Genomic DNA, 12,791 nt, shown 5'->3' on the forward strand with positions numbered 1-12,791 from the left:
TATGCAGCTCAGCCTTCAGTCTAAAAGGACAGAGAAAAGAGACATGGACCGCAACCTCTGAACTGAGCCCAAATAAATCTCTGAAGTTGTTTAAGCCAGAAATTTTAACATAACAGACAGCCGACTAGCACATGCAGTAAACTTCGTGGTTCTGTTTCTCTGAAAATGTATTTCATATTCAGTCTTCATTTTCAATGGTGATGGAGATTGAACCCAGGGCCCTGCAACTGTTAAAACATGTTGGACATTATTATCATCAGGAAAGTGCAGATTAAACTATAATGAGATGTCACTAATGATGAAAGACCGACAACAGCAAGTGCTGGTGAGGATACGATGCAAATGTAACTCTCAGATGTCGGTGAGACTGAAACCATCACTATGGAAAATACTCAGGCATTTATTTTGTTTTTGTTTTCAAGACACGACCATGCTAGGTAGTTCAGACTGGCCTGGGTCCTCCTGTCTAAGCCTCACATGTGCTGAGGTTGTAAGCCATGTATCACCATCCCTGACTTTGGCATTTCCTATTAAATCAAATGTACATTTAGCATATGACACCATTCCACTCTTAGACAGTTTATCAAACTGAAGGTCTCACTGGCTATTTTGGCCAGAAACTTCCTTCCCTCATAGGCCTCACCCTAGCGCAGCACTTCGTGCAGTGAGCTGTCCCCAGATGGCTCAGAGAACAAGAAGGAACTCTTTTAAACCAAAACTGAAAAGTAACAGCTCTCATTGTTACCAGTGTTTTCACTAAGCCTCGCCTGTCTTAAAGAGCATGAAGACAGGAGATTGACTCAAGTCCCAGTTAGAGGAACACATGTTCTTGTTCTTCACATGTATGCGACTCCCAAAGCACAGGCTGCATCCTCATGGCACCCAATGGCTGCTTGAGAAGCAGAGACAATTCTCCAGGAGAAAACAAGCCACTTTGCTAAGCACGAGTCTCATTTTTAATTTAAGACAACTTTAAACAATCAAAACTTGGTCATGGCTGGGCGGTGGTGGCACAAGCCTTTAATCCCAGCACCCAGGAGACGGGTGATCTGTGTGAATTCGAAGTCAGCCTGGTTTGCTGAGCAAGTTCCAGGATACCCAGGGCTGCAAAAACCAAAACAAACTTGGTCACTATGCAGAAAGAGGAGCTACTTAACTCAGAAGAAATGTGCCCACCGAAATGTGTGTTTTTAAGAAAAATTATTTGTGTTTAAAAGTTAAAGGAAAATATATTTGATGAACCACATCTCTTCTTGCTCCCATCATCATTAATTCCTTTACCCCTTCCTCAATTGCTTTTGTAGCCTCTCAGTATATTCTAGTTCTCCATCTTTCGTCTGCAAAACAAAATTGAACACCTCAACCGGGTGTGAAGATGCATGCCTTTGATCCCAGTACTTGGGAGGCAGATTTTTGAGTTCGAGATCAGCCTGGTCTACATAGTGACTTTCAGGACAGTCAGGGCTATGTGGAGAGACCTTGCAAAACAAAGAAACAAACTAAGCTAAAACCCTTTCGATCTGGGACAGTCATTCCGTTGGGGGGGGGGGGGAGTTTTATCTCTCTTTCACAATTTATTTTCTTTTTCTTTCTTTCTTTTAAACGATTACTTCAAATCCGGAGACATCTTAGTTAAATCCCGAGCTTTCTAATTATTCTCCGAGATCCAGGGTTCACTTGACACACATCCTTGTATCCCAATCAAATCTCGAAGTCTCATTTCTATTTAACTTCACAAATACTGTTTTCTAAAAGTACTAAATGAAGTCTCCCTTTGGCTTCAGTCGAGACTCACGCCAAAGATCTTACAATGACTGCACAGGAGAAGACCGATGGAAAGCAGGGTAAAGAATGCGACTCCCTATTTTGTGTAAAACGCAAGCCTCTACGGCCGCGGAGAGCACCGTGGAGGACGCGCGGAATCAGAGGCCGGCGGCGGCGATCCCTGTCTAAAACGGCACGCGAGCCCGAAAGGAACCATTCTCCCGAGCCGCAGTTTCCGCGGGGACGCGTAAGCGAGACCCTTGGGTCTGACGCACTTCCGAAGCGCCGGAGCCGAGGAAGCCGCGCTGGCTGCCGGGAATACAGAGTCGGGAGCATGGTGGTCACCAGGTCCGGGCGGTGTCGGACTTGGGTCCCAGTCGCGTCAGGAAGCTCCCAGCACAAGGTGAGGACCCCATGTTCCCCGGGTCTCCTCGCCGCTGGGCAGGAGAGACTCTGCCGGGTGGAGGAGAGCGAGGAGTCTCGGCGGGGCGGAGGAGGGTGAGAGCGGCACGAGCCTTGTGCGCATAACGCTGCGCTGTGTCGGCCTGGAACCGGGTTGCGCCTCGGGGTCTTTCAGGGCACTTACGAGCGTGTGGATTGCTTGCCTCTTAACTTCCTGTTGAGCCAATACCTGGGAAGATTAATTCCTGCCCCCGCTCCCGAGCCTCATTGGGGATGGGAGGGAGCATCGTTTTCACGTGGGGAGACTGGCGGTGGTCTCGCACCAACTCCTCTGGTATATTCAAGGCGGCTGTGGCGTCTCTGAGGGCCTCTGGCAGTCTCTTGCTGCCACACTCTTTATATCGTGTGGTAAAGGATGTAACGCAATCTTTCCTGTACATAAAAACCCAGGCAAACAGAATTCCCTTATACACTCCTAAGTGTATATACATTATATCTGCGCAATCAGTACTTAACTCCCCCGCCCCCTGGGCCTCTATAAATGATTTGGGTTCTTTTTCCCCTCAGAGTGGAGAAAATTCTCTTCAGTTTTGCTTTCTGAAGTCTAGGATGAAGCAAGTAAAGGAAAAAATTATTTCATCATGAGTTTAGCTTTGTTTCGTGCCTTATTAAGTTTTGCCTTTTGAGGTCCTGCTACATTTGCTTGCTCTTGTCCCTGCCGTATCTCAGTTATACTGTTGAAAGACCCCCCGAAGGATGTCTTTCTTCTGGAGAGACCCCCTACCCAAGGACCAGTCGAGACCACTCGTGCGGATGCAAACAGCAAGAGGATTTTTATTCTGTCATGACAGGGTCCCTCAGGTTCGGGATATGAAGGACATCCACAGCTGTTACAGCCCATTTTTAAAGCAAAAAGCCACGGGGGGGGGGGGGGCACGACACGACATACACCTGTAGGTTGTTTTTTTAACTTATTGGATTGGCTTATTCAAAAAGGCTATTACCAGTAATTAGCTGGAGAGTGATTACCAGATCAGATGAGGTAAAGGGAAACTTCTGAAGGTCACTTTGCCCCTTCCCAGGGACTAAGTCAAAACATCAGTAACTGAGTCAACACCTAAGGGTTATCATGCCCCTATTCAGGGAGATGGAAAGTTTCCAACATCTCAGTACGTGCATGCATAGCTGTTATGTCCTTGGTTCCCAGGGGAGGTGGGGAAGTACTGAGAGTCATCAGAAATGACTTTAGATTTTTCTTTTTTCTTTTTTTTTTTTTTTTTGTTTTTTTTCGAGACAGGGTTTCTCTGTGGTTTTGGAGCCTGTCCTGGAACTAGCTCTTGTAGACCAGGCTGGTCTCGAACTCACAGAGATCCACCTGCCTCTGCCTCCCAAGTGCTGGGATTAAAGGCGTGCGCCACCACCGCCCGGCTAGATTTTTCTTAAAGTTTTACATTTTCTTAAGGTTGAGGGGGCTTACAAATGCATTTAGAGTCTTTCACTGTTTGTTTTTGCTTTGCAGGGTTCTACTCCTCAAGGTATCGAGACACATCTAGAAAGCAAGAAAGATGACAGAAGTATTGCTGATTCACAGACAGCTGAGAAACAAAGTCCAGCCCTCTCCAGAAAGAGGAAAAGTCGAAGTCCAGGGCCCCCAGCAGAGATAACAGAGCCGGCTACTGATGCGGAGGTCTCTGAAGCAGAGTCTCATGCTTCGGGGGTTACTTCTGTGTTTGAGGTCGAGGAGCCCATTTTAAGAATAACTAGGAAGAGGCAGATCGTAAGCGCACCCACGCCAAAGTCCAGTGTTAAGAAAAGGCAGAAAACCCCTCAGTATGAATCTCTCGATGAAGGAATGGTTTCTGAAGCAGAATCTCACGTTTCAGGGGTTTCCATGGTTGTGCCTTCCACAGAAAGAAGCAGCAGAAGAAATAAGGCTAAATCTCAGCGAGATTCAAGACCACAGTCACAGGCAGAAGCCGTTTCTGATACTGAGTCTTCATGCTCAGACATTTCGTCATCTGGGGTCGCACCCAGAACAGCCAGGAGCATGCAGAGGAAATTAGAGGCCCAAGCTGAGAAGGAAGGTGCTGAGCTTATACCAGGAAATAAAAAGCAAAGCATGGGTACCTCTGTGAACTCAGAGGCCTCTCAGTTACCAGCGAGAACACATTCTCAGGTTGATAGGCCAAGTTTCTCTAATAATGAGACTGATGACTCCATCCCCAGAGGTTCAGAAAAAAAGCTAACACCACAAAACCACCAACATTTGCATATACAAGAAGAAAAAGCCAGTGTTGCATCTCTTACAGAAATTAGGAAGGAGAATTCTAAGAGTCTGGATGAAGAGGACGCCAAAATAATGGAAGACAAAGAAATTACTGAGAAGGATTCCCAGTTGACTCTTTCTGAAGTTCAAGACACCAGCGTTCGGCAGTCAGTTTCTCAGAATCATTCAAGCACCCCAGGCAATAAAGCCACACCACAGCCTTCAAGTCCCCAGCGTGAGGCTCTGATGAAATCATTAGAGCACAAGTTTGCAGTTGTGAAAGTCGCGAGACTGAATGAAGACAGAGTGGGCAGCCTAAAAATGAGTGACATGGCCCAGTCCAGTGATCACGGGGATGGCAACGACGACGAGTCCACAAGTGCAGGTGACTGTGAGAACGAGGACGGCCAAAGTGACGTGGGTCTCAAATCTGATACCAGACCCTGGAAGTCTGAAGTCAGCATGTCGCAGGATGTAGATAGTTCTGTTCTGTTATTTCTTAGCAGTGATGAAAGCCAGCAGTCTGAAAACAGCGAGAACGAGAAGGACACTGTGTGTTCCATTGGAAACAGTGGCCAGAAGGAGTCTTCAAGCGAAGACGTGGAAGACACTGTATGTGGTAGTTCCCTCTTTGTAATCGATAGAACTCCAGGGTTGAGCGCTGACAAACAATTTTACCTGGAAGACAAGGCCCCGAGTGAAGTTGCTGTTGAGGAAGAAGAGGAGGAGGAAGAAGAAGAAGGTGAAAATACCGAAGAATCATCAGACAGCGATGAAAATAAAGATGAGTCTAGTGATGAGGAAGATTTATTAAATAACACAAAGTCAAAGCTGTAAGTACTGCCTTTAAAAGTAAATAGGCAAGGGCATGCTGAGGATTAAACCTGTGGCCGCAGCCCTTTGCCTCTGAGCTATACCCAACCCCCAAGATAATTTTTATTAGTATATATTATTTATAATGTTTCAGTATGATGTTTTCATTCTTGTGTGTATACAGTGAGTTTTGAAGTGTAATTACCCCTTGTATTCTTCATCCCCCTTTCATTCCCACTGATACCCCTTTTCCCAGCTAGTCTCTTTCTGCTTTAGTGACTTTTGGGGACATAGGTGACCCAATGAGTTTAATTGCTTATAATTAATAGTATAGGTGAGGGGTTATTTATAGGATCGTGGGAAGCTTACTAGTGCTGTACCATTGAAAAAAATGCCTCTTCCTCCGCCTGTAATCATTACTGCCTAGAGGTCCTCAGGGAGAGGTGGGGCATCATGATTTCCTGGACCCTCTATTTCAGAGTGTTGACTGGTCCAGTCGTATTCCATAGGTGATCAAGAGTTGCTATCAGTTCCTGGTACAACTACCATGACATACCCAGAGAACAGTATTCCATGTCGATGCTCCCTGCCCCTCTTCTGCAGTGTTCCCTGAGCTTTGGAAGAGGAGGTATAGATGTCCCATGTAGAAACGAGCACCTTGAGATTCTTAGCACTTTGAAAGTTCCGAATCTTAGTAGTAACTGCTGCCCACTACAAAAAAATAAATAAATAAATAAAAGCATCTCACCATACCTGAACATAAACCTAGATATTTAGAAGGTATTTTTTTTTTAATGAATTAAGCATGTCTAGCAAAAAAAGTAGGCGCTTCCTCACTAGCACCTGTGACCAACCACAGGCTTCTTTTTGATGAGGTGTACAGAACCAAGTATAAATTCCTGTAAGTGGGCCTCAAATTCATTTAGAAGTGGTTGGTTACCCCTTTAACAGTGCTCCAGTAGGCAGGCATAGCTTTTCTGGCAAGTCAGCAGTACAGTCCCCACCTGGGTCAGACCATTGATAACTTCCCACAACCTGTATAGTCTTCCAACACTATAGAAGTTAGCCAACAGGATTCCAGTTCAGTTGCCAATTGATTTCTGTGTCCTATAGCCAAAGCCTGTGAGATCTTCAGCAGTAGGGTCTTTTGATTTTTCAAGACAGGGTTTCTTTATGCTCCTGGCTGTCCTGGAACTAGCTCTGTAGACCAGACTGGCCTTGAACTCACAGAGATTTGCCTGCCGCTGCCTCCCAGGTGCTGGGTTAGTGGTTTGTGTCACCACTGCCAGGCTAGCAGTAGAGTCTTAACATCTAGTTCGTGGGAGGCCATCAAGAATCGTGTTGATAGCCTCTTGTTTTAAGGGACCTTAGGGTGTGCAACACCATGCCTGGTTAATTTGTTTGCTTGGCTCTTTTTGTTTTTTAAAAAAACATACTCCTTCCCACATTAAACCCAATATGCATTCATGATGGGAACCACTGCCAAGACACTGTTAATAGGAAGACTCCACTTTTCAGTGGAGGCTCGTGTACTTTGGACTACACTACATGGTTTATGGGAATGATCAGAGAAGAAACTGGCTTATAAAAAGGACTCTTGGTTATTTAAGGTAAAAATTCTCACTATTAGGATAGGAGCCGAGACCGGATGTGGAAGAGGCGGATCTGGAGTATGCCGTCTTTTTTTCTGCTTCTCCAGGCTTGGTGCTCATTGCCAACTGAGATGTAGTTAGAAACTACCATTAACTCATCCAGCAAGGGAGTCTGTTTTTTTTCACCCATGATCTCTCTGTAGCTTGCTTTAGACCAGAATGTGCAATCCTCCTGTCTCAGTCCTCTGAAGACTGAGATTATAGTCCTGTACCACACTTGGTACAGGTCTGCCTAGGAAAGAATCTAGAATTGGGAATTAATTTCTGTTAATTTCAGAGTCAGAGCTAGTCTTTCTTCCTAGAGACATAGTGTGTCTTTCTGAGCTGTGTCCTCCCGTGTGTGAAGTCAACTGAATGACTTTTCTTCAAGTTCTTTATGAAATCTGTGTACATGTTATTTGCTTAATCCTCTTAGAAAATCTGGGTATCTTCTCTAATGGTGTTGATTTATTATTCATCCTTGACTTTATTCTGAGTGAATGTATGAGATACACATTTATTGAGTGTTTCAGGGACTGCACTGTAAATTAGGAACTCTGTGTACATGTGTGATTTTACCATGCAATCTCATTCCCATTTTGTCTTAATTGATCTTTAAGTGATATTTCTCTTTCAGTCTGAAGTTGACAAGTAGCAGTATAGACCCTGGACTAAATATCAAGCAGTTGGGTGGCTTGTATATTAATTTCAATGTAGACAAACTGCAGCCTCAAAAGAAAACCCTAACACAGATCAAGGAGAAAAAGAAAAATGAGGTAAGCTTATGAACGGTCTCATCCTCTTTAGTCCTTGGAACATTACTGCTTTCCCTATGGCAAACTATATTTTCTGTTGTGCTCTTTTTCCCTCTTGTTAAAAAGGTTGTTTTTTTTTATGGAAGGGGTTTTATCTGTAAGAGGATACTTGAGCCGGGTGGTGGCACAAGCCTTTAATTCCAGCACTTGGGAGGAACATTCATTTCTTTGTTTTGTGTGCATGTATGTGTAGAACACATTTATGCTGTGGTATACAGAGGAAGACTAGAGGACAATCTGCTGTAGCTGTGTGTCCCTACCCTATGGGTTCCAGGGAGCAAGAGCAAGGCCAGGAGGTTTGGCAGCAAGTACCTCTTTAAAGTGCAAAAAACATTCAGAAACATAGTAGTAAATTTGCCTACACAAAATTTAAAAGCCTAAATTTTAAATGTTTAAATGGGGAAGAAAGATAAAAAATAATTTTGTATTTTCTTAGCTTCTGCAGAAATCTGTCATTACACCTGACTTTGAAAAAAACTATTGTGTGCCACCATATAGTGAGTCGAAGCATCAGATTCAGAAACAGCGCAGGGTAAGTAGGACTCACTGTTTGGATTGTTCATGCGTGCTTTGCCTCTCTGTTTCCAGGGTGTGTAATGCTGTGATCATGCAATTAAGCTCTGGCTATGTATTCATCTATTATAGATAGGACCAGAGTTCTTAGATACTAAGGGCCATCAAATGTGGTTCCATCAATGTGTTTAGTGTGACTTTTCACATCTTTGCACACAAATACAGTTTTTGGTTTCGTTTGTTTTTGTGCTTGGGAGTGAAATCCTGGGGTCTTGTACATGAGGTAAGCATGTGCCTTGCCACTGACATGTGTCTTCCACCCCCAAATACAGCTTTTGACAATACACCTTAAACAGTGACAGTCAGCACAGGCTCACCATCCATGTCATTTAGGTTTTACACGTATCACTGAAGCCTAGGCGCTCTGCTACACAGAGTTAATACCACCAACTCAAAACTCTGGTTCATTGGTCTGGCAGACAAGGGAATGGAACAGTTTAACAGTGGAAGCAAACCCTGCTATTTTACTATTTGAACTTCAAGGCAGTTCCAAAAGGTGCTAATAACGCAGTACTGGATATGGCAGACACCAAAGCATTTTGGATGAATGAAACAAAATGCTTAGTAGAGTTGTCAAAAGAATAGTAATTTTGTTTTATTTTGAATATAACAAAGTTCTGGACTTATTAAGCATTAAGTTAGTTTCTCAGACCCTTATCTGAATAAAAAATAATACTTATATAGTAGCTCCTAAAATAAAATGTTTTTATACATTATCTCTTGTATGAGGTCTTTTAGACAAAAAAACAACAAAAAAACGGAAGCTGCCTGTTCCTTTCCCTTAAGTCATCACCAGCGAACCATCATTTATAAAGCTGATGATGCTTTTTGTTTTGTTTTGACTTAATACTTTTTATAAGGATCCTAGAGATAAGTACTTTCTGTACAGTTGGGGTTTTTGCTCTTTCTTCAATTTTTTTTCGATTTTTTTTTTTTTTTTTTTTTTTTTTTTTTTTTTTTTTGAGACAGTATCTCATCTGTCCTGGGTTGGCTGAACAGAGGATGACCTTGAACTTCTCATCCTCTGGGGGTACACATGTACATTATTACACCCAGCTCATGTCATGCTGAAGAATAAGCACCAAGGCTTCATGCATACTGGGCAAGAACTCTACCAACTGAGTTCTATCCCCAGCCCTATTAAATGCCCCTTCCCAGAGTCTGAATGGGTAGCCCAGGTTGGCATCTTGAATTCACAATCATCCAACCTTAATCTCTCCTAAGTATTGAGTTCACAGCTATGTTCTACCACCCCCAAGTAATTCACACAATTTTCTGTTGCATAATTTTAGGGGAGGGCACCTTTATTGCACAGTAGGGAGTGTGTCTAATTTTAGGAGGAATTAGACTCTCTACTCTTAAAAGTCAGAATGTTTATTTTGGGGGGCTGGAGAGGTGGCTTGGTGGTCAAGAGCACTCGCTGCTCTTACAGAGGACCAAAGTTTGTTTCCCAGTACCCACATCAGGCATCTCCTAACTGCCTTTACCTCCAGCTCAGGAAATCTTCACTCTCCTCACCTCCATGGGCACCTACATACGAATCTTTTTTTTTTTTAATTTTATTTTTAAAACTTGTATTTCAGAAAGAGCGACAGAAGACAGCCGGTGATGGTTGGTTTGGCATGAAAGCTCCAGAACTGACAGATGAACTGAAAAATGATCTCAAAGCACTGAAGATGAGAGCAAGCATGGACCCAAAAAGATTTTACAAGAAAAATGACAGAGATGGCTTCCCTAAGTACTTCCAGGTATACAGAGTACTGGTTATGTTGTGTGGGAACAGCACAGCAAAGTAAGTGAGAGCTTACTTATGCACAGCAGGCCAGTGGTCAGTGTCTGCTTAGGCTTTATCATGACGCTAACGCAGCTCATCCAGCCAATGGGTCCTCGAAAGGGGGTAGGGTTAAAAATGGTAGCTGGGATCAAAGGTAGTTCTCTTAAACTCACCGAATTTTTGTATCGGAATGTATTGCTAGTACTAACCTAAGAGCAAGAGTTCATGCAGCATGTAGACAGAAAGGAAATTCTGTGTTCCGTTCCTTTCCTTTTCCCCAGACAGATGGTAAAAGTCATTCAAAAGTTGCTTTTCCGTGTCTCCCAATGAGTGAGCAAGTTGGTCATCTTTCCATTCTTCAGCCCTTTCTGCTTATGTGGCTCTTTATACGTTTCTCAGTCTCTTTCCCTCTGGCCTCATGTAGCTAGTGTGGATGCAGAGTAAGAAGGTCCAAAGGAAGTGATCCAGATTACCCCAAAGGTCACCAGGAATTACTCAAGTTTCTCAGAAGTATAACATGAAAAAAAATATGTAAGGAAATTACAGATTATAACACTAGCTACTCTGCACACAAACTAGCTTGCCACCCCTATGTTATTGAGCCCTCTTCAGCCTTCTCAGAACATGAACCAGCTTTCACTGTTCTCCGACTTGACTCTACCTGTAGAGAGCCAAGCTAAAATACTGTCTTTGTCATTCTTACCTCCTTCGGTCAACCTGGTCCCTAGGTCTCCAGAGTATAGTCTTTTGTCTGTGTGTATTGTTTGTACTGTGATGATTTTTAGTTTCTGCATTAAGATTGTAGCTCCTTACTGGCATGGACTAGACGGCCTCAGGCCTTGTTTTCCCATCACCTAAGCACATAGTAGTCGTCCTGTAAACGTCAGTCAGTTGAGAATAAATGGAGAACCTTTACTAAACAGGTTCTAGGTTGGCAGTGTTTATGCTAACCTCTAAAATAGGCATATAGAATTTACATGTATGTTATTGAATTAAAAAGCACAATTTATATTACATTGTGCTATTCATCATGAATTCACTGTTGAGCACTGAAGGACTGGACCTACCGTGCTCTGATGGGAAATGCCACCGTAGCACCAGTGTACTGGCTCCTGGGTGGTCTACATGACTTGAAGACAGGCGTGATGGGGGCTCATGCTGTCTGTTCCTTTCACAGAAAACCTTTAGACCTACAGTGACATATGAAGTGACTTAACATCCACATGCTACATTATTTATTTCTCAATTTTCTTAGATTGGAACTATCGCTGATAATCCAGCTGACTTCTACCATTCAAGAATTCCCAAGAAACAAAGGAAAAAGACTATTGTGGAAGAACTGCTGGCTGATTCTGAGTTCAGGAGGTAATAACAGTTTACTTTATGTGTGCCTTTTTAAAATACACGTAAGTTTATAGGTTTTCAGATTACATTTTGGTGACTGTTTTTATGAGAATAACAAAGCAAAAATAATTTAGTATCTGGAATAGTTAAAGTTAGATTCTCATCTATTTCTGCCAAACTGTATGTGTTCTGTATCCTTCAAACTGCACATGTTGCCGCATGAGAATGTGGGCGGCGGGGTGGGGTAATTAATGCCTTAGTGTTCCTGTGAGAACACTTCTTACCTAGCAGACCTCTGATCTGGAGAGCAGACTTTGAAAGTCATAACTCTTTGTTTTTTTTCTATGGGGGGCAGGAGGCAGTTGAGACAGGGTCTCTCACTGTGTAGTTCTGACTGCCCTGGATCAGAGATCACCTGGCTTTGCCTCCCAAGTGTGCCAGCACACCTGGCTTTGAGCTTCTAAAAAGTCGTTAATACTGCTTTCATTAAGTAGAAATTGTTCTGCTTTGTCTTTTTTGTGTTTTTATCCCACATTTATACCCAGATCCAACACCACCTGGTAAATACAAACTGGTTGAGAAGTTCAGTATGTCCAATGCATAAGAAACTGAGAAAGGAAGGTTGTGAGTTCGTGATCAGCCTAGGATGCCTAGGATGCTCAAGGCCAGCCACTGCAAGACACCATCTCAAAACCTTAAAACACATACACACACCCCTGAGGACAGAGACCATTGCTGTCCTCAACCTCCTGACATTTGGTAGCAATGTGATTTACACAAGACAATTTACACAATGCGCAGAGCGTAGTGAGAGTTAGTGCCTCCCTAAGGCTATATTAACTGCTCATACCTGATATACCTCTTAAATTATTGTGCTTTAGGATTAGAGATAAAGTTTGTTTTTTCTTTTCAGATTTAACCGAAGGAAGTATTCAGAAATCATGGCTGAAAAAGCAGCAAATGCAGCAGGAAAGAAGTTCCGGAAAAAGAAGAAATTTCGCAATTAAAATCTACAATGCAAGCCATAACATTTTATAGGTCCCCTTTATTTGCTGAAGGTCATCACATAATTTATATAAATAATGTATAAATATTTAGTGATTTCTTTTTGGAAATAAAGCTGACTTTATTTTGACAAAATCAGTCATGTGCCTCTTGGAATAAAAATAGGTGTGTGTATAATGATACATCTGATTTCAATTGTTCAAGGGAAAATCAACTATTTCACTATGTTTGTCCAGGTTTTGGTATTGGTTATTTAAAGAAAATGTAATTAGAACATAAATAGATAGTATGTTCAAAGAACTGTTATGTTCAAAGTATTTTTTGAAGTGATCAAAACTGTTTTGATGTGAAAACTACTGTGGTGTGTGTGGAAGGTGTAGACGCGGCTTCTGCTCACCTGCTTC

General features: G+C 42.8%; 1 protein-coding gene across 1 annotated transcript; it reads left to right on the plus strand.

The window, feature by feature from the left end:
• The first annotated feature begins 2,065 nt into the window (after positions 1-2,065).
• Dnttip2 (deoxynucleotidyltransferase terminal interacting protein 2) lies at positions 2,066-12,550 on the plus strand. Its single transcript, XM_057794207.1, has 7 exons — positions 2,066-2,167; positions 3,686-5,265; positions 7,514-7,652; positions 8,128-8,223; positions 9,848-10,012; positions 11,294-11,403; positions 12,296-12,550. Exons 1-7 carry the CDS (start codon positions 2,099-2,101, stop codon positions 12,387-12,389), a joined length of 2,253 nt encoding a protein of 750 aa, XP_057650190.1. The 5' UTR covers positions 2,066-2,098; the 3' UTR covers positions 12,390-12,550.
• The last annotated feature ends 241 nt before the right edge of the window (positions 12,551-12,791 follow it).

The sequence above is a fragment of the Chionomys nivalis genome, chromosome 18, assembly GCF_950005125.1.
Source record: "Chionomys nivalis chromosome 18, mChiNiv1.1, whole genome shotgun sequence".
Lineage (NCBI taxonomy): Eukaryota > Metazoa > Chordata > Mammalia > Rodentia > Cricetidae > Chionomys > Chionomys nivalis.

Excerpts from the sequence above, each read along its gene's own strand:
- Dnttip2 (XM_057794207.1), top strand. The coding sequence starts at position 2,099 with ATGGTGGTCACCAGGTCCGGGCGGTGTCGGACTTGGGTCCCAGTCGCG. Across the intron at positions 2,168-3,685 it reads CAGGAAGCTCCCAGCACAAG|GGTTCTACTCCTCAAGGTAT; the intron begins GTGAGGACCCCA and ends TTTGCTTTGCAG. Across the intron at positions 5,266-7,513 it reads AATAACACAAAGTCAAAGCT|TCTGAAGTTGACAAGTAGCA; the intron begins GTAAGTACTGCC and ends TTTCTCTTTCAG.